Genomic DNA, 27,447 nt, shown 5'->3' with positions numbered 1-27,447 from the left:
CCAAGTGGTGGAATGAAAGGGAAGGGGAGACTCTTGCACTCACCTCCCCCACACTCTTCATGGAGCTTCCAATCCGGCTGGATGTATGCTGAAAACGGTCCAAATCCCAGCGGGGTATTTTGGTAACAATGTAATCGAGGCTGGGCTCAAAACAGGCAGAGGTTTTTCCTGTCACAACGTTCTTGATTTCTGGCAAGGGAATCCCCAGGGCAATTTTGGCAGCAATGAAGGCTAGTGGATACCTGCCATACAGGAGAAGTAGAGAACAGTAGAGAAGGAAGTACTTTGCTCTTGCAAATCCCAGGAGTGGATCCAGTTAAACAGATGTGAAATGATTGTCCCTCCTCAACACAGTGGAAGGTTCCTGTGCTCAAGCACAGCATGACCCATCCAGCCTCCTGCATCAACACACTGCAGATTAACCTCCTTCGATCTGGGCCTCGCTTTTTTATCCACAAAGACACCATTTTCAGTGCCTGTCACACCCACAGTAAGCCCACACTCACAGATATGTTTTGCTGCAAGTCTGTCATCTAAAAAGGAAACAATCGAACACCCACTGCCCAACATTATGGCTCATCTCCAGCCTGCTACGGCTCTTCAACAACCACAAGAGCCTCTGAGAAACTGCAAATTAGAGATTAATTTGTGTCTCTCAACAGTATCTGCAAAATGCAATTAAGAAGCCAATTTTTAAACAGGCTGCTCTGACCACCCTTATCTTGATTAGTTTATGATTAGCCAACAAAACAAAGGCAGCTAGCAGTGCTATTTGCATCAATCTGACAGGCAGCTCATCAGTAACCGTGTCCTCTGGGTTCCAGAGGTGATTTGCAGCCAACATATGGATACAGTGTATGTGTTTTGTAAGGCAGCTATTAGCTTCCCTCCCCACGCACACCTCCTGGGAGTTTTCCCATTTGTAGTACAAGAATCAGCAGGGTGGAACAGACCTGGAGAGCTCACTAACCCCTTCCCCCATCTCCCAGTAAGACTGGCTCTCCAAGGGTCAACCCTAGCAGGTGCTGACAAGAACTGTTTTAGAAGCTTCCCATACAGAAACCTGCTCCTTACTGACCTGACCACTCCTGAGCCAATTTCAGTCTTCCTTGATGAAAATGTAGCCTCCATGTTTTAACTGCATGGAGAGCAGATGCAGGAACTCTTCTTGTAGCTGTCACATATTTAAATAATACATGGATTCGAAGCATTACTGAAATGCCCTCTTTTTGTTCTGCTCCCCTCATTTTTGTTTATTCATTTGTTTTTCTTTAGCACGTGGGGTTTTTTAAATAATCTTACCCTGTCGCCTTGGAGGCCAAAGCTGAACTTCTCGAGAGTCTGGCATTAACTTCAATAATGTAGTACTCCAGGGAAGTTGGATGAAGAGCAAACTGGATATTACACTCTCCCACAATATCCAAATGTCGGACAACTTTGATGGCACGATCCCTCAGCATCTGAAACTCCTCATTAGTGAGTGTCTGGCTTGGAGCCACTACAACAGAATCTCCTGTTTGTCATAAGGTAGAAGTGAAGGAAAATGAGAAGCAGCTCAGCAGCAGTAAATCCTGGCCTCACAGATCACTGTCTTTGCCAACCCACTGCTAGAAATCAGGTGGGTTTAGCTTAAAAATATCTGTTTCACACGCTAGCCGGCTTTATCCAAGACCAGAAGAGTGTTTCTAGAGCTCACTTCATCAATAACAAAACTGTGTCAATAATAGCAGGCAGAAGGGCACTGCATAAAAAAAGTTAATGAGCCATTTCTAGTGAGCCACCATGTGCCCAAGCCTACCTGTGTGGACTCCCATAGCATCAATGTTTTCCATATTGCAGACAGCAATACAGTTATCAGCAGCATCTCTCACAATTTCATATTCTATCTCCTTCCAGCCAACGACTGACTTTTCCACCAGAATTTGGTTAGTCATTGCAAATGCCTGGGAACAGTTCAAGGAAAATAAACAGTAAAAAAACCCAACCAAACAAAAAAACCCCACCAACAAATAACAAATAACAACAAAACAAACAAACAAAAAGCTCTCCCCCACAAAAAAACACCAAAACCCTTATTAGAACATATTCTATATTTAAGACTTCTATGACTTATCTCCAGACACCCCAGACCAACCAGAAAATTGAAAGATGTAAAGTTCGTACCATTGATAACAAGCACTCTATATTTGTTTGGTTGGGTTTTTTTAATTCCTTCAGCTTCATTTGAAAGGCACAGAAAATAGTTGTGTGATATGATGGGGAAAAAAAAGGTGGGGCATGTGTGCTTGCAGTGGCATATAAATAACAAATAGGAATATAAAAACATCTAATGCTTCAATCATGCAACAGACACAAGCTTTTATGTGGGCAGCCCCAGGGACTTCAGTAGGAGAACACTGCAGAAATGACAGAGTAACGGGGAGTGTGGGTGCCAGCAAACACTACACAGTTAATAGCACTAATAATGCTGCTTATCATTGGCACACTAACCAGAGGCAAGGGTTGTGATTTATTCTTAAACTAATCTTGAAAGCACTCCTCAGTGCATGAGTCAAAAATGAATAATACAGTTTGTTGGTAAATGAGCATAATCTAAGTGAATAAATGGCCTTAATATTAGCAGATAGAAAATATTAATCAATTTGTATTTAAAATCCTAAAAAGTAATGGGCACACTGTCAATCCATCCTTTAGCACAGCTTCTTGTTTTAATGCTGCCCATTAATTGGGTCTTCAGTCTGGTCCCCTCTGTCATTAAATCAAGCAGTAATTCAAATGTTGCCCTTAGCTCAGTTGCCAAAATCACACATAACAAAAAGAAAAGTAGTTTGAGGAATGGTATTTCACACTCAGCCTAAGTAGGCACTGAGTTTGTGGTGATGTAGCAGGGACGCTCAACCACACCTGTAAAACAATCCTCACTGCTCCGGTGTCTGTCTTTTCCCACTCAATGAGCAGGCTTGGGAGACACGAACTAAAGGTCAGGTTACCTGAACTAGCTGTGTTCAGTTATCTGAACTATAAACAATTCAGAACCCAGTGCCTGAAAAGTCAGTTCATTGAATTACTACAGATCATCTTCATAATGGAAAAGAACAGAGTTTCTGCTGGGTTGTGAAAATGACCATCCAAATTTAATTCAACAAAAGTCAATTTGGTTTTCACTGTAGATTTTGAAATATTGGTACTGAACTGGAAGGAGCTGTTCACTCTCTGAGGGACAAGAGGCCTTGCAAGAGAGATCCCGATCAACTGGAGCATGAGGTTATGATTAATGGGATGACAAATAACAAGTAGAAGTGCCAGATTTTGCACCTAGGATGAAGTAAGCCCGGCACAAGTATAAATGGGGAGAGGAGCAGCTGGAGAGCAGCATTGCAGACAGGAATCTGGGGGTGCTGGTAGGCAGCAGACTCACTTTTTTTAAAAAACACCAAGACTTGCTGATTAAAACCAGGGAGTTTCCTAATGAAAAACTGTTTTTATATAAACCTTTCAGACAGCTGCACTCCCAGGGTTTTTGGGTGAATTTTTGCTTACTCTAAACAAAGCCAGAAAAGTCATTTTCGCATCAGCAGTATTCCTTTCGAGGAACACATGAAAGATTAAGAGGCTCAGTAAACCAGGAAAAGACAAACACAGTAACTTTAGAGCCCCATGGGTAGATTTTTTCCCTAAAATTCTGCGGTTTTGTCAAGGAAAAAAGCTTTTGATTTGTTTTCCCCAATTATCTGTTTATTTTCACAGCAAATTTTTAAACAACAATCTTGGATTTCCTACAGAAAAAGAGCTGTCCTCATAGCCAGAGATGGCCAGTAGATGTCAAATTATGAAGTGTCATCCTGTTAAATCTCTACATGAGCTTTTAACCTAGCAAAAATACTATATTTAGACAGAAATACAGCAGAGACCCAAGGTTCTCAGCTCTCCTGTCCCTGAGACTACATTATCACTCAGCATTTCAAATGTTTCACCTTCCTTGACCTCATTCATGTGCCATTTACTCATGAAAGTCGGTGAGTATAGGCCAGTATGTTTCATTTCAGACCAAAACTGCTGAAAAAACTTGCTCAAATTATGACTGTTTGTTGTGAATTTAACAGATCTGTCATTTAGCCATTTTCATTACCCAACTCAATAAGAATTAGGAAAAGCAGGCAGTAGATTATGAAAAGCACAATCAGGGCAACATTTTACAAGTAAGGCGAAAGGTAAAGGATGTACAGTTCCAGTGCCTGTGACTATTAGAAGAGTACCTAAGAAAATCACATGTTCAGTTCTATTCCCAGAGCTTGCAATTCCAGACATACCTTTGTACCAAGGTCCAGCAAACTTTCCTTATCAGGACATATGCCTGACCCCAGACCACCAAGGGCATAGGCAGAACGTATCATGACTGGGAAGCAAATGTTTTCAGCTGCCTTCACAGCCTCTTCAACCTTAAAGGAGAGGGGAATACATTTCAGAGAGAGATAAAAATTCAGATGAATAAAGTCTTCAACTCTGGTTACACGGTTACCTGGAAATCCCATCAGTAAGACACTAAACTGTCCGAAGGTAAAATGAAAATAATAAAAGTTGGCTTTGCAATATTACTTTGTTCTGCCAAGCAGCAGAAAACTGCACCCCAGGAGGTAACTTCTGTCTTTAGCTATGTGTGGAATTCCTTGCTGACTTTCCATAGACATTTCCACTTTCCTTACCAGGTCTGTCTCCAGAGACTTTAGCATGAAATAATCCCTCCAACAGACATCCTGGTTTAAGACCTGTTTGTTTTTCTCCAAACTCCAATGGACTTTCCGTGAATCAATTTTTTATTTTCATACTCCCATCCTCAAGAAATATTTCAATACTGCTGATTTTGAGGACCTAAACACTGAAGTCTAAACAGCTTGTGCAAGATTTAAAAAAAAAGAAAAGTACACCAACATCTTACAGACTTTTGTGCTGCAGCACAGGAGTCACTCCAACCAAATTTACTTTTCTTGTCAATGAGTAAATTAGCTTAGGCTTTTCAAGTGCTTAATTGCACTTTCACTCATTTTAAATCAGTGACCCACCAGCAATTCCTGAGGAGTGATGATGCAGGCATACACACTACAGTATCCACAGCTGCATTCAGCTTTCACTCAACAAAACCAAAAATACTTTTACTAACTCAAATAGGTAACAGTAATAGTAATCACATCTTCAAAATTATCTGATTTACCGATTCCACTGCAAAGCTAGGAGCAATCTTTTCATTTAGCTCAGTCAGTTTATCAGAAAAGAGCTTTCTATCCTCTGTAGCCATGATGGCTTCAACTGATGTACCTAGAACCTTCACACCATACTGCTGCAGGACTCCTTGCTTGAAGAGTTTCACTCCTGCAGAGTAAAAAAAGACACAGTTTTGCGGATTGATAGTAGATGAAGAATAATAAACTTATTAGAATCACAGAACGGAAGGGACCTTAAAGATCATCTCATTTCACTCCCTTGCCATGGGCACCTTTCACTAGACCAGGCTGCTCCAAGCCCTGTCCAACCTGGCCTGGAACAATTCCAAGGATGGGGCATCCACAACTTATCTGGGCAACCTGTTCCAGTGCCTCACCACCCTCACAGTAAAGAATCCAGAAAGCTTAGAAAACTTAGACAGAAGAAAGTATTCAAAAGATATCTGACTAGCTGACAACTTGTCTGGCCTCATCAACAGCTAATTTTATTACTCTTTTTCAGTATTAGATCTCAGAACCATACCATGAAATTTTCTGTCCTCAAATTGGTGAGGGATATTAGTATAAGATATTAGTACAGTTACTGCTTGGCCATCATCTGCAACACAGAGCAGAGCGCTGCACAGATGAGTACTGGTCCAAGAAGTTAAATGAAGGTAAATTTTCCTTTTGATCTCTGCTTCAAGTTGGTCTGAATATCCCAAATCCAACTACAATAACTAAGAATTAAGCTGAAAACCAAGACATATTAATTATTTCAAACCCAGCAAGTAGATGTTATGTTCACAGCTTAGCAGTGACTCACTCTCCCCCGGTCTCTGCCTGTATCTCTCAGTAACCCAGGCAATGTATGTGGGTCTTGCATGCCTGCACAAATAAACTCTGCTGAACATGTGGCAGGATCATAGAATCATCAAGGTTGGGAAAGACCTCTAAGATCATCGAATCCAACCTTTAACCCAGCACAACCACGTTCACCACTAAACCATGTCCCCAGGTGCCACATCCACACGCCTTTTGAACACTTCCAGCCTGTTCCAATGCCTGACCACCCTTTCAGTGAAGAAATTTTTCCTGATATCCAATCTAAACCTCCCCTGGTACGACTGGAAGTCATTTCTTCTGGTCCTGTCCTTTATTACTTTACTTGTTATTTGGCAAAAATTATGAGTCTGCCCACAAGAAGTGCCAAGGCATCTGTATCACACTCACCACAGTTGAGAGCAGTCTGGCCACCCATGCCCAGAATTATTCCATCGGGACGCTCAGCCTTGATGACCTCTGTGACAAACTGTGGAGTGATGGGGAGGAAGTAGACAGCATCAGCCTGCTTTAAGCCAGTCTCATTGGTCTGTACTGAAGCAATATTGGGATTCATGAGGACAATTTTCACATTTTCTTCCTGAAAAATTAAAATTTGCATTAAAAATAGGCATAAAAAAGCTGACAGCAGCAGCAAGAGATGGGGTTCAACAAGCAGTTTAGCAACAGCAGAATTAAAAAAGTCTCATCCCCTATGTCCTGTCCCATAAGAGATTTCTGGTCTCTCACGCGAGGCTGAACTAATGCCAATTCTTTACTTTTGTGCCTCTGCCTCTTTGTGAATCTTGAGGAAATGGACATTCCCAACCATTTCAGAAATTCGGTCAAAATTGTTTACCACATTTAGGACTTACACAAAGGAGACAGGAACAAAGTCCAGCATAATCACATCTGTCTTCTGTTGGAAGTCAGATTAAAAATGCCAAAGCAAAAAATTTCATTCTAAAGGCAATCTTTTCTTGGCAAGCAGTAGGTCTTTGATCATGGGTAACCAGGTAGTTCTCAGATTTTTTCTACCAACTAGTAACAGTAACAAAAATACATTTTTTGCTTTGACTTTCCATAGAGATGCTTTAATTTTCCTGGTGTTATGACTTTAAAAATTTTGTCCTGTAACTTTTTTATTTGATATTGCACATATTAAAAGACAAGGTCTGCCTCTATATGCAAGACAAAGGTTAGTGAAAACTTTATTCTGCTTTTTCTCTGTCACAGAAAAGAAATTGAGATAGAGTGATAATAAAGAATATCTGTTTCCTGCTATACCAGTGGGACTTTTGCCACTCTTTTGGCTACAGACAGAAGTTCACTACAGTTTGCTCATTAATAGAAAAATCTGAGTCAGAGCTGGGCAGATCAACTCTCCTCCCTCTTGAAATATTAGCACGTAACGAGGAAGCCAACCAAGTTTTGCTAATAATGATGAGTGTGGCCAAGCTTAAAAAAAAACACATGTCAACCACAAGCAGATACAGAACAATGATTTACTGCTTTGTTGAAAAGGTGGACTGGAAAGTGCAAAGGCTGCAACTTCATTTTTTTAAGGGAACTCATTCTAATCTTTATCAACTTCTTGTAAGGCAATAAACTTCTACAAACAAACACATCATCTGCAAACAATGCTAATTATAGATGCAAAATACATTTCAAGAGAAACATTTGCTATATAGAAGTTGTGGAGGTTAAGAAACAATAATGATTCCCATTAAAAACAGGAACAGTGACAACATTTTTAAAAGAGTAGAAAGAAACAGGAACAAGGCCAGTAGATTAAGTCAGCCACCCCTTGAGCAAATGCTATTGGAAGTGTTGCTGGGACCAGTATAGAAATCGCTGTCTTCCTCCACCACACAGTAAGCATGAAAATGCCATAGGACTTTTCTGTGTTTGTTCAAAATTTGTGATTGTTTGTCTCACTGGTTTGGGGGAACAAAGGAATAGCTCACCTGGGGGTGGGATTCTCACTCAGAGCTCTGAGTGCTCAGTTCAGGTGTTGGATAACATTTCTTCTCCTTTCTTTGCTAACTTAAAATACTACCTTAAAGACTGGCTGTAAATTCCTGCTGACCTTTTTCTCCTGTGAAAAATTGGATTTTTTTTCACTGAAGCACTTTCCTTGGAAATGTGTGGAACAGGGAAGGGAAAGAAGATATAAAATCCTTATGGAAAATATTTCAGATTTAGACAAATGATCCTAAACTGCGTAGTCTTCATGGCAGTGGTGGGGGAAAAAGATATCACATCTGCTAGCCCAATTGTTTGGGATGTTGGATTTTACTGCACCTGTAGTTTACCCTTGCAACCCTTTCCTTCAAATTTCACCTTTTTACTTCTGCTCTGGAACTTTCACACCTCTACAAGCTCTCCTCCTTCTTCACAAGAGGTTAGACATGAACTAGGGGGCCCAGGTAACTCTTACATTACCAGTAGTAACCCCCTCACAGTACACTTTACCCTTGCACACCTTCTCCTAGCATGAGCTTTTGCCCTAGTATCCTTTCTAGGACCTATTCTGGAAACAAAACTTGACATATATGACCTTTAAAAAGTTCATCCTATTCAAAATAAATACCATTTAGAAAACTGGCCTTGATAAGGGGTTCAAAATCTTTTGCATTGCAGCATCAATCACTTTATACTATAAAAGTCCAGTCCCCTCTCATGCAGTCAGGCTCTTCTGACATAAACCTTCTTGGGGTGTACGTGTGGAGATTCCTCCCTTGGCTGGGGACACCCTCCAAGGATACTCCTTGAGGTAGAGAGAAAGAGATCTCCCCATGAATGAGTTACATCAAATCTTTACTTAATAATCATTTCTTTTTGCTAGCTTTAATATAACTGCTTCAATAGTTGCTTTGTTACAGTGCACCATAATACTTTATGCTATATTATACTCTACCAGTAGATTTTTAGTGTTTATTTTGTGGAGTAAATAATTCTGATTGAGATCTTCCATCTGTTCACCTGTTAGTTTGTCATAATAAATAATTCATTTACATAAATATTTCTGTTTTGCCATCATTAAAATCTGTGGGACAAAGTAGTTTAATCATACCTCTACATTTCCTTTAAATTTAAACCATTAACACAGTCCAAGGTTAAGACAGGATTCAGCTGCATCTAAACTCTTCTCCAAGAAGGAGTTTAGAAAGAAAGGGAGTCCTTTCTGCACCTCGGGACTCAATGGCAGGGCTTTTTAATAAATTTTGTCTAAGCTTTCCACTCTCCCATGACAACCATGCCATGTGCTGACACACCCCGGAAGTTCCAGTAATTCCAGCTCAGGTGTAGCTGAGCATATCCCTCCTCTTCATCCGCATTTACTTTGAGAAGCCTGGAGTGACCAGGCACACTCACAAATAACAAACTGCTCAAAGACTGCAATGGAAACCTCGAGAACATCTCTCTTTGGTAGATAATTCTGAGTGGTTAACTCATTTCACTCATACAACAAGTTCACCAACAAAAAATGGCTAAATTTCCCTACAGTCATTTATCCTCATCAGCTTCCCTGCTCCACTGATGCCATAGTTGGAAGATCAGTTCAGCTGCAAGAAAGGAAAATAGGTTACATGAGGTTAGTATTTTCAGAGTATCTCCTCACCTTCATGGCTTTTACAGCCTGGGATCCAGAGTAATCAAATTCCCCTGCCTGACCAATCGACAGACCCCCAGATCCTAGAATGAGAACTTTGGAGACCTACAGGGGTCAAAACAGCATGAAAAAAATCAGTCCTATCATAGTGGATGTTGAAATGAACAGAGAGACTGTGCAGCAATGAACAGTTTCAAATTACAGAACATAAGTTCTCAAAAGAGAAGAAAAGCCACTTTCAAAACCACTGGACTTTTACTTCTAAGAGTATTTCCACTGGACTTCTATATCTCTTGTCAGAGAAACAAATGATTCATGCATGGGGCATACAATAAACATGTTAATTGTATCATGTGCTTATAGATAAGCATGCCTCACTTTGGCTGCCCACAAAGTCCAGCTTCCTTCTAAGATAGAAAAACTGTATGAAATTCAGCCCACGCTCGGAATTTCAGATTTATTTGCTTAGCAACCAAGCATCAACATTCTACCACAGGCACAAAATCTCATGGCCAGATTATCCCAGGGCACCTCATTATACTGCTGTGAGAGCACCTTTCTTGGGAGAACTGCAAAGAAAAATCCATGAAACATCAGAACTTAAAACTTTCTCAAAGAAAAGGGACTTAATAACACAAGAGAGGCCTGATGACTGTGAGACAAGCAGCTGTAAGGACTTTTATAAGGGAAGCCTCCTCAGACTTCCATGACCAGTTTTCTGTGCCATTTTGTGCTGTGGGTACAGTAGGAATTAAGTAGGTCCCAGCCTCACCGACAGGCATGATAAACAAGTATCTGTATACTGACCTCTACTCTGGAAGCAGTCACTCCAGCCCTGGGCAGAATTGAGGAAATGGTACTGCCTTTCCCACTCTTAACCAGGGAAATAAAAGAATCAAAAAGGAACTAGAAAAAATAAACACATGTTTATGGAAAAATAACCACCAAACTGGAACTAAATAAATACCAAGCAAAGAAGGAAAAAACAGGCCATTTGGGAGCTCGAGCAATCAGCTCTGCTCTGCTGCCTTCAGCAGGTAGGTTTACGCCATCTGAGAAGACAAAATAGTTATTTGAAATTTTTTAACAACTTTGACATCTCTGACAAAGCTGCATTCAAGAAAGGGGGGTCATAATCAGGAAGAAAACACACATCAATCATGTCTGTGTGCTTTGCTTCTATGTGGCTGGCAGTGCAACAAGTGAACGTGCATTAAAAGCTAAAACACAGATGAGTATACACTAGACTAGCTCAGGGAACCATCTAGAACAGCACCTGCTACAGAGCAGGGACCTGAACAGGGATATCTAAACATCAGTGGTGCTAAATCAGTGTTGTCCTTCCAGAGGAGGTCCCAGAGCAGCTGTCAGAAGTGTTCTCCAGCCAGGGCAGGCAAGGCAAGGCAGGCAGCTACACACAGTGGGACAGGCTTCCCACCTGACCCCACACCTGCAGAGCTTTTGCCACACAGTCCCTGGGAATTATCCGTGGAAGGAGTATGGATGGGTCCTGCAAGCCTATCAGGATAGGCACTATGTTATCAAACCCATCCCAGCAGTGGGAGTGCACAGACTTGGAAAAGACACACAGCTGAGAGCTGTTTTGAGTTCTCTGAGATTCACCAGTCAATCAGATTGCTACGAAACTTCTTGATATCAAGAGATTTATTTGCAGGTTTAATCAACATCATCAAATTAAGATTTAAATAAGCACTTCTATGTATTCTTCCATCTTCCTCTCCCAGGAAATGCTAAATAGCTTATTTATGTTCAGACATGCCTCCTCTGCTTTCCACATCCCCTGATGCTGCTTAGTCATACTCCGTGACTACACAACCAGTTGTTACAGACTTTGTGTGAAGTCACAGATTGGGGATTAAAATTTCATTTCACTTAGGAGAACCAGAGTGAGCAAGTATGCATCCATTTACATAACTCTACAGTAATTATAAAATTTGAAAGTGGAACTAAAATGTATTAGAAAGTTAATGATTTTATTACAAAGCATCTGGCTAGTATTTTTTCTGTTAAGATAAAATGCTATTCCTTTTGCAATCTCTTTTGCAAGAGATTTGAGCCTGACCCTGTAGAGGCTTAAGCACTTCAGTAACTTCCAACACAGAGATAATCCCACCAGGATTCGATGCATACACATAATATGAATGGAATCGTTGATCCAAAGCACACAGAAGTCAATAGACATCTTGCTGCTGATTGTAATTAGCTGCACATCAAGCTAAGCAGACACAAGCCTATGCATGATTGGGCCCTCTGTTAGGATCCCAACATTTCCAAAACCAAGATGTAGGACCATCACCAACATAAAGACTCCTCAACGCAGCTGATACATATCTGCACTCCTCAGACCATCTGAAAGCAAGCCCAGATCAGTCCTCATACATTACCTCTGTGTCCCTCGGCCCAGGATTTGCATCTGGATAGAACTGTGCTGTGAAAATTGGTCTGGTCTCATGCATAATTCCCTGCAGGAATAAAAGTGATTCTCTTAGACACCTCCTGACAAGCAAACACACCAACAGAAAGCCACATCTTATCTCTGCAAGCACTGAAGGCCAAAGGACTGGAATGTTTCCAGGGGCTGTCAAATTTACACCCCTTTTATTCACAATCTTCAAACCATGTCTCATCCAATGAGCCCTTGAGCCTCTTGCTCTGCTGCTAAGGCTCAGCTGTGCATGGACAAGGGCCACAGGGGAGATATCACTTTCACTGCAACAGCAAATACTGCTAATCTGGAAGAATTTAACAGAGCAGATACACTGGTCTGCCTCCAGAGTCAATCCTGGACTAGGCAGAGAAGAAAAGCTGGCAAGAAAAGATCACCTGGAACAAGGCTGTTAAGGAATGAATGATTTTATCATCCCAATTTGACTGGTTCTGTCACATTAGAAATGGTTTTTGATCACAGTCTTGATTTCCATAACTCACTTTAACTGCTGATACAGGGGCTTGATCTGTGCCCTGGGTTGGGCAGAGTGATGAAAGGGGACTACTGCTGTGGACCTGAAATGAGAGGGGGTCTCATTTTCAAATGACTTAGGAAATTAGAATATTTAGCTTAGATAAAAATTGCATCTTAATCAACTAAGGAAGTTGCTTTTTGGCATAGTAGTTGTCTTTTCTTTTAGGACTACAATTAGTTTCAGGATGTAGAATGTAGATGAAATTATGGGAACTAACAGAGAGTGAACCATAAGTACACCTGTAAGAAATCAGCTTACACGCTTCGAGAAACTTAATCAATATGAGATTGTTTTGCTAAGAAGTAAATTCAGTTAAAGATTAAGTTAATAGGAAATTCTAGTTATCTTTAACCAATGATGAATATATGTGTCTGTGATGGTTTCACTCTAGGCCTTCCTGGAGACCAGCTTGTAACCAGGAAGGAACTAGGAAGGTGATCACGGAAGTATTCCATGCTATTCCTTTACGTAACTGGAGGTATAAATAAAGCCAGCAGGAGGGACCTTGCTCTCTTCCTTTCCTGTGAGGTTCGAGAACGGTGGGTCCCTGGCTCGGTCTGGCATATCTAGAGCTGAGGCCTACAGCGACTGCTGTTATCTGCCACGCGTGAGGGGAGAGTGCTGGGCTGTGTCTAGCTATCCTGCTTGTTCAAAGGGAAGTGGTGAGATTTTGCTAATTTACCTTCAGTTGTCTGGTTGCTTAGATTGTGTAGACTTTTTTTGGTCTTAGTCCCTTTTTGTCCTTTTCCCTTCTCCCTTCCCATCTCCCCTTTTGGGGAGCTATTTAGGATTTCTATTGTGGTGTATAGCATTCTCATTGTATATATCTGTCTCATATAAAATATATATATATATATTTTTGCTATAGCTTTGGCTGCTTAGGTCGTTTTTTTCCCTTCGCTCTCTGGGAAAGCAGGTCCTTGTTGTCGGGTTTCGGGGACTTAGTGGGAAGCCAGCTCGAAACTTGTTCAGTGTCCTAGTAGGTACTAGAACAATTAGTTTAGGGGTCAACTGGATCAATCATAGGTCCTAGGAGACCTGTCAAGTGGAAAGAAGATACAACTGCTCCCCCCAGAAGAAATGAACGCGAGATGGCGATCTTGCTCCACGAATGAACTCCAGGATGATATTTGACCTCCAAATTATGACATAATTCGAGGTTGGACTTGTGGGAAGGAGTTTCAATGAATACTGTATTTATGCCTGAAATTTGTACTGATTCTTCAGTTCATGTATGGCAAATCAATTCCCCATGAACACCCAGCTGGCATAATAAAGAGATGTCCAATCCAATGATTTCTGGTTGTTGGGTTTAGTTCTTTTGTTTCAGACCTAAACTGAGTTTGGAGTCACTGTGACAATCCTACACTTTGGGCTGCTACAGCAAACAGTGGTAAAGGCTAACCCATTGTGGGCTTTAAGGCAAGCTCCAAGTAAAGTAGATGGTCAGATTACCACATTCAGCCCTGATAACAAAGTGTAATCTGACAGCAAGCTTCCAGGAGGGGAAATAAAGCCAGAGAGTATTTGCTCACTGGAGGCTTCTCTGTGTAGGTCTCCAGAATAAAGCATGAGCTCACCTCAGTGGTTTGGTCATTGGCGTTCACAAAGAGAGGCTTCCAGCCAGATGAGAGGGTAGAGCTATCAATGGCATAGCCGTGGTTCTGAGCAGTGATGACAGCCTGTCCATTCACTGCATTCAGGACGGGCTGGTTCTGGCCTCTGGAAGAAAAAAAGAATCAGAGAACAGAAGTGCCAGATGTGTCCAAATGTCACAGTTAGGAGGAGCTGGTAACTATGAGGCTATACACAGCAGTTCAAGTGTAGCTGTTCAATACTGGCAGCCATTCAGAAGATAATAAAACCTAGGAGAAACTTTGCTATCCTTCGGTTTGATGGGAATCAATTACATCAAACACTTTCAAAACACCCTCAAAAACAGTATTGCATGACATGGCAGTTTAAATTAAAGGCAAGGAGAATGGCTGGCATGAAGAAGCAATGTCACTGACACACTGGCTGCTGCTAAGGCAGTTCAGCAGCAAAGCACTGCTGCTCTGTGGCCTTTCACAATGCTGAAGTGGTCTGTCTAGGCCCTGGAAAGCAGAAGAGCTGCCACACCTGTTGGCCATCTGCATCTTGTAGGAAGTAGCTCCAGCTGCTATTCCAGTGATTAGATGCCCCATGCTAATTCCAAACAGGGGCTCTGGGCGATCACTCTCCAGAACCTAAAATGAAAAGGTTTTCAAGAGATATTGGAGTGTCTCTGTTCAGCAATACCAGCATAAACTATGCTAGTTCCCTCACAGACTTGGCAACAGCCTAGGAAGGAAAGCTTCCTCCTCTTCCCTGCTTCAGAGGGAAGTCTCAGGGCACAGCTTGGTGTCAGACTAGTCGAGGGGAATAAGCAATGACACTCCATATTACAGCCATTTAGTGTGCAGCATTATTGCAAGTGGGAGCCCTGAATTCAATGCTGTTCTTTCCTAATGTCCCAGAGGTCCTGAAAGAGCACAGTGTACTTTAAGGCACCAGTAAAGGTCTATATAGCCTTGTTGTAACTACTGGGCTGGATACAACTCCCAGTGGAAGAACACAAGGAATATTCCAGGCAGCTGAAATGACTGAACGACATTTGGCCCATAACATGCTAATATAACCAACTGTTTGGATTTCAGGCACTAGAAAAAAAGGCAAATTAACAACTGTATGGCTATTACATTGTACCTTTCTGACATTCTGAATCACCTCCTGGGCCTTCATGGGATCCCCTGGTCCCCCAGAAATTATGAGCCCATCGTAATCCATGCTGGTGAAATCATGATCCCATGGAACTAAATGTACTTCTGCACCTCGCTAAAAAACAAACAAACAAACAAACAAAAAGCCACAAAAAACCCTCAAGGGAACAAGAAATGAGGGCAGGAGGGAAACAAATGAATTCGTGTCAGGAGGTTGCTCCTCTCCCATGTCCCAAAGGTTAAGTCTGGATTTCAGTGTATGTACATATGTAAAATATGTTCACTTCTACACAGTGCATGCATTCTGACTGCTAAATTAAGTCTTCACAGCTCTGTTCTATGACATGCCAGAAATAGTCCTACCCATCAAAAATGAGACAAATATCCACACAAATTAAAAAAACAATCAGAGAAACCGTTTACATCTAGGGAATGAGAGGACACTGCATTCACTGTGCCTGTGTGGCTAAAGAAGCAAGCACTGCTACATCACTGTGTTACAAACAGGAAAAGATTTTCACAGAATCCTGTGAAAGAAAGAAAAACTGAGGATGGAGGAACCTCAGGAGGTCTGCTCAATGCAGAGATAACTTCAACTTTAGAGCAGGTTACTGAGGGCCTGGGTCAGCTGTGTTTTTAATATCTTCAGAGACGGGTATTCCACAATTTCCCTGGGCTTGTTTCAACTATTCACCACCTTCATTGAAACCTTTTTTCCCCCCGTTTATTTTTTACAGTGTTGAGTTGACCTTCCTTGGTTTTTCTTTAGAGAAGTTGTGCCTCATCTTATGACAACTCATCTTCAAGGGGTTCTTCTCACAGCTGAGAGGCTGCTGGACAGGTCGTATTCCTTACCCCCTCAATAGAGCGTATCAAGTTCAGAAAACACTTCCTAGTCCATGAAAGTCATCCTAAAAATTGTACCTGATTTTAGGAGGCAACTGCTACTAGAATGGCTGTGTGCAGGTGGAAGGAAGGCTATCGAGTACAGGCAAGGCCCTTGTCAAAGCAAAACGAGAGGGGACATCAAGCACTGACTTACCTTAACTAGCAGACGGATAATGTTGTGCTTCAACCCACAGTCGACAGCTACAACTTTAATTGGATTCCCTCTGCCATAAACTTTGACTTCCTATAAAAAGACAGACCATGCTGTAAGTGACAGATGATGCCCTATCCCCAAAATACAGGGAAGATGGGCAGCAGAATAACTTTACACCAACATGCAGCAACTGGTACTTATCAATTTACATAGAAATCTCCAGGAACAGTGCAGACATTAGTGCTTCCTTCATTTTTCTGTGGAAGTAGAAGTTATAATGCTCTTTTTTTAATATACTGTTGATTACAGCAGTGATGCAATTCCTAAGCAATCACTTGTTTCCACAGCTAATGACGAGCTTTTTTCCTATGTTTCACCTCATCTGCAGTGGAGCAGAAAGCCAGTTCTCACAGACTATTGCAGCCCAAGAGAAACACATCAGATATCCAAGGAGAGATCTTCAGCTGAAGTTCAGTCGTCAAGCTGATGCCAGCAGAGCAAGGCTGCTTTGCACCAGCTACAGATCCATCACAGTAAATACCACCACAACACTCCTGTCCCAGCAAGACCAAAGCACAGCACAGCTGGAGATACCTGTGAGTGACCTTCAGTGCATCATGGCAGGATAGACCAGGCCAAGCACATCACTGAACATAGTCTGCGTTTCATGTGGACCTGACAGTTTTATCTCACTACTTCTCTCCTCCTCTTGCAGCTGCTGTTCCTTTACCCATGCCACAAAATAAATTGTCACCAGTCCCAAATCTTGACCATGGTGCTTTTTTACACTCAGATGTCCATTGGTCACAGCCAGAACAGAAGAGAGTGAAGTCAAACCATTGTATGTTATATGCCTTGATACTGCACCATGTAGACGCACTGTCAGACAGCCAAAGTACTGATGTAAGGTTATTTATGGACACCTGCTTTCTGAAGCTTGCTGAATTATTTTACTTGTTGCATGACTGCAGGTAGCACCAGGCTCAGATGTTATTCATCAATAACATAAGGCTGCCTTCTTCCTCCTAAAACAAACTGTGTGCTTACCTTCAGTTATGCTCAGCTTCTGAAAGCTGATATAGATAAATGTACTTTGCCCAAAGTGACTTTTCTCTTGGGCATCACAGAAAAAAGTTGGTTTTTTTTTTTAGAAACTGCTTTTTAGTCAGCTTCCCTGGTATTCATAGTTCACAGCTGGGCCCTCTTATAAAAAGATTCTAAAATCCATGTTCAATATGGCTGGTGCAGGGTGACAAACTGAATCTTTTCATGGGAGAATTACAACCAGCCAAGGAAAGACATCCCCTCAACAAGAAACTCAAGATGAAGTTTGTTAGCAGAATATTACAACTCCTCCCTCTGTATTATCCTAACTCACTTCTTGTTTGAACATTTATCTTTGCAAAGATTGAGAGGCAGAGATTTTTAGGATGCAAGAGCACAGCCTGCGTGAGGACAGCTGTCCAAAGAAGCTGCTGCCAGGAGACTGAAGATAAGGCTGAGGGGAGGAGACCACACATAAACTGTGAGACCATGGGGGTAAAGTCTTGGGTGTGAAATGCTTCTTTAGGTGTGTGACCTTTATCTAAAGGAGACTAGTAGCACTCTGGGTTTGTGATGTTTGTCTCCCATGAGCTGTGTCAAAAGGGGCGCTGCATGCACACACCCATCACTGCCCTGAGAAGGCCTCTTAGCAGGGGTGCCTTCAAAGCATACACCTCTCCCAAGCCTGGAATGACTTTGCAAAAACCAGCACCTCCAGCCTCTGCAAAAACATCATGCCTCTGCAAAAAGGGCCCCCCCCCACACACACACAGGGAGGCACCAGGAGGGTTTCTCAGGGTATGTTTCGTGGGCTTCTCCCTGCCACCATTGCCTGACAGACCAAGACACCAGCGACTCCAACAACTAAGTTTGCCAGAGGCCTTTGACTGGTGACTATAAAACTTTTATTCTTTTCTCTCTTTCTTTCTCTCTTTTCCTTTACACATTTTCTTGGGTGGCTATATTACAAGCAAAACAGCTAAATACATGTTTTCCTTTGCAATACCTTTATGCCTTTATTTGCTATGTTACCATAGATAATAAAAGCCAAAATGGCTACACACCTGTTTCCTTTGCAACCAACTTGTTCTAAAATAAACCATAGAGAGAGAGATATAGAGAGATAGATATAATATGTAAAAACTGATAATTTCGTATCACTTTACTTTAATTCACTGCAAGGGATTTAATAATAAAACAAAAATTACTGGTGCCTGACAGGGCGGGTTTTAACAGGTGCCTGATATCAAATGATGGGATCTTCACAGTCATTCATATACAAGTGAATTTTGCTTCCACAGTCCATGGTAGAACTCTACCACTGCACAGGAATTATATGGGTCTTCTACCTGCTGTCTTTCAGGTTTTTGGAACGTGGGTTTCAAAAATCTCAAAAAGATTAAGGTACTCAGTTGTCACAGATACTTAGTGTCATGTGTCAGAGACCTTTAAGAAAAACCTAGCCTCCTTTTCAAAATGGGCTTTTGAAGACCCCTAAATTCATCACAACATTCCTACTTAAAAATCCACAAAACATAATTATGAAGCAAAAATTGCCTTCAAAAGTTGTCCTTGGCTGTTCTCATGGGACCTGTGGGGCAAAACTACTTTGAGGTACTTTGTCTCACTCTTAAAACTCTTCCCTGCCCAATTAATTAGCTATGATTTGTTACATTTCCTTCAGCAGCGAGACTAATTTTAGGTGTTGCTGTCTCCACAACTGTTCCCCCACTTGTTGCACTCTGTACTGCAGAGACTTAACTTGACCCCTACATCTGGCTAAGAGTATGTGTAGACAGAAACCAGACTGGGAGCTGGATCAGAGAAATGTTAAAATATATTCCCTCTAAAGCTAGAGGATTTCCCTCACCTGTTTGCTGCACAGCCTATAAAAAACTGTCCCAGACTGAAAAGATGATGTAGGAAGGCTGCAACACAGTGGTCAGGGAGAGTAGAAACTCCTCAGCACCAGTGCTGAGAACAGAGTTCGTGGGGCTGCATGTCACGTGTGGAGAGAAGTAACCTTTTAGATTGGAATGGTTAAATACACCTTATCTGCTCTGACCCTGACAATCACATGCACCAAAAAAACCCCCTCCAATAAAAGTTTCTGCAGAATACTGGCAGTTTTCTACATTTCCTACCCTGGATAGGCAGTGTTAGCAAGCACAGTCTCTATCACAAGCATTTAAAGAAGGTGGGGGCGAAAAAATAATTCAAAAAAATCAATCACTCCTAGTGTACAATTGATAAGGAGATTCCTGATCTTACTGTATCCTGATTTCCATGAACATCACTATTTGGCAACAGATAATCATGTCCAGTAACTATTAACATTAAACAGCTTAGTTCATTTACAGCCTTATTTGTGGTGTTGTTTTTTAAACCTATAAAGTGAAGATATAAACATGAGACCACCAAAGCACCATTAATCTTATTATATCTCCCTTTTAGAAGAGATTTTCAGCCTCTTTACAGAAATTCCTTCTCAATAATTGCAGAGTTTAGCATCAGCAACCTTACCTGTTTCTGAGATACTGCTCCAAATGGCCCCACCTGCACCCCGCAATCCTAAATCACAACCTCACTAAGAAATTGCCATCATTCTGTGCAGCAACAAAGCCCTGACTCAAAATACAGTGGAGGCATTGGCATGAATAGGTGAGATCCCCAAAGGTGAGATTTGCAAGGTGGCCTATGTATTCCACTGGCATTCCAGGTAACCAGTTACTACTATAAATCCAAGCCTGGATGGAGACTGCTTCAAATTCCCCCTTACTTGCTGACCAGTCTCTTCAGGACTGCTTTTTATCCATGCCACCAACACACCAGCTTGTCTGCAGAACACTACACAAGCAATTTTTTGCAAAGCAATTCCAGAGTCTCACTGGTCTTGAAGGAACTGCAAACACTATAGTAAGCATGGAATTTGCAAAAGGGACTCATACACTCAGTTCTCACTTCAGTCAGCAGGATTAAGCATCCAGGGCACTCTTTATCCCCAATTAAATCTCCAAAGGGGCCACAAGTTAAGACATTAGCCCTTGAATTGATACAACAATAGTTACCATTTTTAGTATGGGCCTGTTTTGCTACATCTTTGTAATTTTTAATGTTGTTCTCAGCTTGTGGTCAAACAAGGTTTGCATGCCCAGCTAACAGAGTTCTCACTGCTGATCTGTACAGATCTATGGGCAAAGCAGCTAATAGCACTACTTTTAGATCCAGGGAATTCCTAACTTGGTCTCCTTTTGAAAACTTAGAAATATGTTCTGGAATCACTTCAACAAAATTATGCCATGTTTCCTGAAATTTATTTAAGGAAAGCAACCATTCTTTTTATTAATTCTTCTTATGTCCACCATATACCAGGTCTAACTGTATCCCCAATATTTCTCAGTCCTGTCTCTACACACAATCGTTTGATCAGAGTACAGTTCAAGGCACATCCAACTCAACACAGCTCATTTTTTATTTTCAACACTGCACCTAAGGAGCCACAGGGATTTTACAAGGATGATGCTGAGATGACAGTCTGTGAAAGGTCTGGAAAGGTGCATGGTTTAGAAAACATCCCCAGATTGTTTGTTCAGAAAAAATGGTTGATGCCCAGAGCAAATGAAGACCAGTTACTACCGGGAGTGTACAGCCCTGATACTACAGAAGAATTTCTCACCTTTGTAGAAACTTCTGCAATTAAGTTTTGTTTATTTGGGTCTGCAAACTCCACAGGTTGACCTCCAAATTCAATCTTCCCAAGTACTGTACCCTGTGGAAATACACCAGAAAAAAACAAAGAATGAGCAAAAGAGAACCTGTGAACACTGGGACAAGGTGCTGACAGGCACAGCAACTGGAACAGGTGTTTAAAGTTGGTTTCTTGGCAGCTTATAATCATTTTTAGCATCTTCAGAAGTTTATGAGCCTTCCTTGGTATGAAAAATCTGTTTAGAACCCTTCATTCAGGGGAGAGGCATATCAGCAGTAAAATTTAACAGGCAGTCTGGCAATCTGTGTAGTGACATGAAATTGAGTTGCCTTCAGATCTCCAAATAAATGTTGTGTAGATCAGGGAGTAATCTACTAAGCTGTTTGAAGCTTTTTGGGTTTGGAAACCCAAAAACCCACTTTGAGTTTTTCAGCCACCTCGTGTGGATAACCACAAGGCAGCAGAGCTGGTGTAAGGCAAAGCTATGTAGGAGGCAGGTCAGCACAGCTGTTTCTGAGTAAGCTGTTAAAAATAAAAATCACCTCCAGAAAGCTCTATTCTATACTGCTGTTACCACCTGGCAGAAGTTGGACACTCTTCCTCTGCTAGCAGCATATACTTCTCCACCTTCTGCCCATTAGAGTTCTCAGTGGAAAAGAAATCCTTGCTTTTGCTTTGCCCCACACCTGGAGTAAGTGGGATTAATCCAGGGTTAACCTCTTCTAAGTATGGGGCAGGGTGTGCAATACAGAAATTTTCAAGGGTGGAAGGGGAAAATAAAACAGAGGAAGTCATTGTTTTGTGGTAACTTCTATCAAAACTCACTTTCATGATCAAATATGTTAAACTCAGCTCACCCTGTGGATATCACACTAATGTGCACACTGGGATTGCTTGTTGGGTTCAGTGATTCTCCTGTGAGATACTTCCCTGGTTTGCCATACCTGCAGTACCCTTGCCATTTTCCTAGGGCAAGAAAGAGCCAACATCTTGCATTGCCATGCACACTGTTAAGGGTAAGTTTTAAGGAGAGAGTTTTGCTCTTAGCAGTGGCTGACATCTTATGTCTCCTTGAGTAGCACCTTACACCAAAAGCTGCTCCAAGCTTTGCACAGACCAGAGCTGAAAATGTCATTGTCTTCAAAGAGTCATGTTTTTGGGAACCACAGTGCTCAGTAGTGCTTGAGAGCCGTGGTACTTGAGAGCCACGCTGCCAACTGCCACCATGCTACTATAATAAATGCTTTATTATAATAAGGCTCTAAAGCCCTTGCTCTCTGACAGGAACCTGGGTCTTACTTTTCTCCCAGATTATTCAGCCAAATAGTGCCTTGTATTTACCTTAGCCCAGTTTAACAAGTCATTGCTCATTTCTGCATTTACCATAATGAAGCCCTGTTCTTATCCCCAGTTTAGACATAGAATTAAATACTAAGCATTTTTTTCAGCCTGAAAGACTGCATCAAAAGGTGACTATGCACTATTTTAAAAGCCATACATCAACACCACTCAGTCACAGTTTGGCATTACTACCATACACTGCTAAGTTACAGGATAAACATTGGAAGTGTATTTACTTTGGATAAAAGTAATATTGATCTATTATGCCTTAAGAAAGTATTGCCATCTTCTATTGCATTAAATTGCACATATAGGCTGTCTGTAAGGGCAGGACAATGCCAAATCTTGCCATAAGAATTAATTTCTACAAATATTCCTCTCTTCAAGCTGGGTCATCCCTGTTTTGCTCTGCGGAATGAAAGGGGATGCGGGGTTGGACTGCAGGCTGCAAATTGATCACCTAAAGAAAAGAGCAGCTTCAAAAAATCCATTAGAAAAGAAGAGCCTCCAAGGCACATTTAATTCAGACTGACTTTGATCAGTGTTTCAGCCAGTGTGAAGTGTACTTTCACATTAACCTCCATTCTGTAACATAATCCTGCTCATGTCCTTCAACTGTCAGCTCTTGGAAATGAAAGAAAAGTAATGACTATTAAAAATAATAGCAAGATTCAGCCTAAGAAAACCAGCCCAAGTTAGGAATCCAGCTTACATTATTGTAGGCATTCTTTGACTGAGAGGAGCAGGAGAATTTCCACTGACCAAAGGTGGCACCATCTGTGAACTAAAATCCATAATACCTCACAGAGTTGTTGCTCTCTCTGACTGTTACTGAATTAACATGTAGTTGATATCACTACCTGTTGTGTCTGACACTACCAGAGGCCTTTCATTTACACCAGCTTGTGCTGGCTCACTTATGTAGGAGAGGAAACCCAGAGCAGAGCCAAGGAGAGAGGGCTCCCTGGGATCAGAACATTGCCCAGTATTACAGAAGACACAGAGCCTTTGGAAGAGCACATGGATCTAAGAAGCATCTGAAGTCAAGGCAGCCCACTGGCACCATTGCTGTCCCAGGTTTGCTACACTGTTAGAAAAAGGGCCCAGTATTAGCCAGGTTAATGCAGCTGGATCAAGGGAAGCAGATCATACCTTGTCACGAATTAATTTGGACAGCATTCTAGTATCAATCCCATACAGTGCAGGCACCTGAAGAAAACACAAGGCTAAGTTAGAGAACAAGCAGCTAAGACAGAGGAAGAGAGCAGCCAGATCACTTGCATGAGAAGAACATGTCACAGGATCATGGAATGATTTGGATTGGAAGAGACCTTAAAGATCTTCATGTTCCAACCCCTCTGCCATGGGCAGGGACACCTTCCACTAGACCAGGCTGCTCAGAGCCCCATTCCAGCCTGACCTTGTTTAAGGACCTCCGGCTCTTGACAGCAGTATTACCAAGGCTGCCTCACTTCTAGTGCTTCACTTCTCCTCCCCTCTCCCATTCATAAATAGCTTAGTTGTTAAAATCTTGTTTCTGCCCTGAAAAGCACAAAAATTAAAAGCTTATGTTTGAGCTTTTTAATTGCTTTTAATTTTTTTAATTGCTTACCTGTTCCTCTTGCAACCATTCCCCCAGGCTCCTAGCAGCTTGCCAGTGGCTGTACTCTTTGCTGTAGTCCAGCACCAGCAAACCTGAAACCTGTAGATAGAAGAAACATAATTTTGAACTGAAAGATCACTTTGTAGTTTCCCTGTACTTTCAATTTGCACTATTTATTTACCATAAACCCTATCACAGACACACTTCACACTGTCACGATTGTATCTGGGCCTTTTTACTTAGGAAATTCATAGAAGAATGTTGTTTCCACATAACCAAAGCTGCAAATTGCACAGAACTGAGAAAACACTTCTTGTTAGAAAAAAAAAAAAAAGGAAATTTTAGATAAGACAAAATGTTTTGATTCATTTTTTGTGTAAGAAAGTTCTTCACTTTTAAGTGACGTTTCATTTCAAAAGACAGCTCCATTTTCCACTGCAGTTAGATAGTGTATAAAATAGTCATTTCACCTCAGAACAGATAAAGCATTTCACTGGTTCTGCAGCTACATGGGTTTGTTTCATTTCTCAATACTGCCATTGGTGCTAGGACACAGTCCTACTCCTAACCAACATCCGCTGCCACCACAGTGTAAATTCTGGTTTCTTCTCCACACAACTGTCACCTTCCCTGCTTGTAGTAGCACAGGCACACAACACAGAGAAGAGTCTTAGCACACTGAAACTTCTGGTGTTTGATTTCTCTTGGCTACCAGTCCTGTGCAAACACTGATAAATATATGAGGCAGAGAGGAAGGTGAAAAAAAAGTCATCCAGGACAGCAGTTCACAAAAACTGTACCATGTCTATCACTGATAGGAAATGCCAAGCTTTCAGAAGGTACATGTCCTGGGAGAAAAACCAATATGGAGTATCTTTTGCCACCATTCCTCCGAAGGACAATATCCAGAAGAAAAAGAAAGGCTGAGGATCATTGATTCCTTCTAACTTCTAACACACAGTCAGGCTGCTGGTACCACTCTGATAAGTTCTGCATCTCCCACTGTTACCTTGATCCCATCAGACTCCAAAAACCTCTTGAGGCCCATTTCATCCAAAGTGGCTGTGTCAGGCACTCCAACATTCCCAACTATGGGGTTAGCCAGGGTAAGAATCTGTCCTTTGTAGCTGGGATCTGTCAAGGCTTCGGTGTATCTAGATGAAGAAACAATAGAAGAAAAGTACATTGGTCTGGAGTCAAATGGAAGACAAAAGAGCCAGTGAAAACAAGACAGGTCTGAATTCCCATATGACAAAAAGACAGAAGTAGTATTCACGTGAAGGCATTCTCAGAATAAAAGCAAACACATCTGTGAACGTGCCCTGACTTTCCCATCTGTGGTTAAACATTTGACACTGAGAACCAGGAAAGGCTTTGGCTTCTCATGTTTCATTTAAGAAAAGCACAGGAGCTACCAACAAACTCAGACTCTTTGTGATTTAACATGAGCTAAATGACTACACATTGAGCAGAGAGATCACAGAACTGCATGGCATATCACTGGACTCTCAGATAACAGCTTGGGCTCGACCATGCCCTGGGCACACCATGTGGGCAGTGCTTTGTTATTGCTGCACCCGTCCCTCCTTGCAGTGTAAAAGCTTTCCCCTCTCAGTACAATAGAAGGCTTGAACTGAAAAGCCAGCAGACAACAGAGCCATCTGCCCAGGCTTGGTCCCGTCCCCTCTCTGGAGCTTGCAGGTCTTGAGATGTTCAGGGCTGTAACTGCTTTTTTTGCTGGGGAGCATGCAGACAAATCCTTGTTATTCCTCACTACTACTCTGGATTCTTCTCTCCTACCTGCTCTGCTAACAAAAACCCTGCCACAGCCCCACTTTGCAGTTTCTCCCAGCAGAGGCCAGGCCTCTCTTATAGGTGATCTCCAGGTTCCCACCCAAGGGACATCATAAGTTTCACCTGACAAGACTCCTGAGTGCTTACAGGTTGATTTGTGTATCTCTGAAGAAGGCAAGTTGAAGACAATGCTTTGGGATTCAGCATTCCACCCTGGTCACAAGGCCCCAGTGCGTGTCCTATCTTCAGCTCAGGTAGACCCCCTAGGGAAAAGCAATTTATCCAAGTCCCTGCCTGAAGTCCTCCTCAGCAAGAAAAGATCTAAAAGCACATTGGAATATTTTGCTGCAGCAGAGGACCAAACCTAGGATTCTGATAAGTATCAGCTCTGGATCTAGTGGATCCAGTCTCATTTGCAACCCCAAATACAGGGACTGAGTAAACATGGTCTATATGCTCCTATTCTTCAGCTTTAACTTAACACACAGACCTTCACTTTCTCTCTTGTACTGTACCATATTTTGCAGCAATCCATTAAACAATTGCTGTCTTTCAACCCAAAAGCAGCTGTAATTTAGCAACAGATGAAGTTATCCACACAAATAGTGAGCCAAATGCAAAAGGACACTTCAGGATTAATTTGCCCTATATAATTTATTATTGTCATCATTGTTTAAACAATACATAATTGGCAACTCCAGCCATCTACCAGATATCAGCAAGTCACAAGAGACATTTTTATGGAACACAAGACTTACTGCCAGAAGATTAATTGTCAAACATTGGGAAACTCTTCATAAAAGCCAGAATGGTTGCTGGCAGATACAGACAACACAGCACACCAGCCAGTTCTGAGAAATAACAGGTCAAATGAACAATGGCCATGAAATATTTTCAGGGAAGCCTCTCCTGCTGTTCAAATCTATACCTGCTGCTGCAGGTAAACAACCACAGAAAGTGCATGGTGATCACAGAACTGCAGTAAGTACCGGGCACATGGCATGTACAAGCTCCCTCCTTCTGAGTCAACTGGTCATGCTTCCAGAAGATTCCTTGTTAGTGACAAAGCTAGTGTAATTAACTGTTGCATGTCATTTGCAATCAGCAAACGAGGACAGAGAGCCACTGGGTCTGGGTGGGTTGTGCAGGCAGGACTCAACACAGACGCAATGCCCTATAAGCTCCGTGTGGAGCACAAAGAGGTGGATGGAAACATGAGCTCCAACGATGCTGCAAGGTCTAATCCTTGCTGTGCCTGCCCAAAGGCCTGCCTGGTTTCAGTAAATTCCTGTCGATCCATTCTCTCACTAAAATATCATGGGAAACATAAAGAGACTTAATGGAGGCAAATGCATTTACTGAGCTGTTTCAAATACGGGAATGCTTTATGGTTTGTAATTCTTCTTTCTTAATTGGAAATCTCCTTTTTTCCTTTGTGTTTCTATACTAAACAGATGGCTGCAACACTAGGTTGGTGGGGTTTTTTTGAGCAAATGTTTCTAAAAAGTTCCTCCTCGTGCTTTTCGAATGAACATTCAACATTTCAACCCCAA

At 41.8% G+C, this 27,447-nt stretch overlaps 1 protein-coding gene across 7 annotated transcripts in view; it reads right to left on the bottom strand.

Annotated features, from left to right (window-relative positions):
- The window catches only part of CPS1 (carbamoyl-phosphate synthase 1), a 128,788-nt gene that overhangs the window by 53,041 nt on the left and 48,300 nt on the right, over positions 1-27,447 (bottom strand). For all 7 annotated transcript variants that reach the window (XM_027636899.1, XM_027636897.1, XM_027636894.1 and 4 more), the window contains 17 exons: positions 25,110-25,254; positions 24,110-24,199; positions 23,650-23,706; positions 21,124-21,216; positions 16,404-16,493; positions 15,348-15,476; positions 14,742-14,848; positions 14,201-14,342; positions 12,042-12,119; positions 10,444-10,542; positions 9,646-9,741; positions 6,432-6,621; positions 5,210-5,367; positions 4,311-4,439; positions 1,799-1,943; positions 1,303-1,513; positions 44-242 (listed from right to left, as the gene is read on the bottom strand). In XM_027636899.1, coding sequence (XP_027492700.1) covers positions 44-242; positions 1,303-1,513; positions 1,799-1,943; positions 4,311-4,439; positions 5,210-5,367; positions 6,432-6,621; positions 9,646-9,741; positions 10,444-10,542; positions 12,042-12,119; positions 14,201-14,342; positions 14,742-14,848; positions 15,348-15,476; positions 16,404-16,493; positions 21,124-21,216; positions 23,650-23,706; positions 24,110-24,199; positions 25,110-25,254 — 2,158 coding nt within the window. The remainder of the gene's footprint in view (positions 1-43; positions 243-1,302; positions 1,514-1,798; positions 1,944-4,310; positions 4,440-5,209; positions 5,368-6,431; positions 6,622-9,645; positions 9,742-10,443; positions 10,543-12,041; positions 12,120-14,200; positions 14,343-14,741; positions 14,849-15,347; positions 15,477-16,403; positions 16,494-21,123; positions 21,217-23,649; positions 23,707-24,109; positions 24,200-25,109; positions 25,255-27,447) is intronic.

This window comes from Corapipo altera, unplaced genomic scaffold, assembly GCF_003945725.1.
Source record: "Corapipo altera isolate COAL_440 unplaced genomic scaffold, ASM394572v1 45, whole genome shotgun sequence".
NCBI classification, from domain to species: Eukaryota; Metazoa; Chordata; class Aves; order Passeriformes; family Pipridae; genus Corapipo; species Corapipo altera.
Note: the sequence above shows the minus strand (reverse complement) of the source record. Positions and strands in the feature narration are given on the sequence as shown.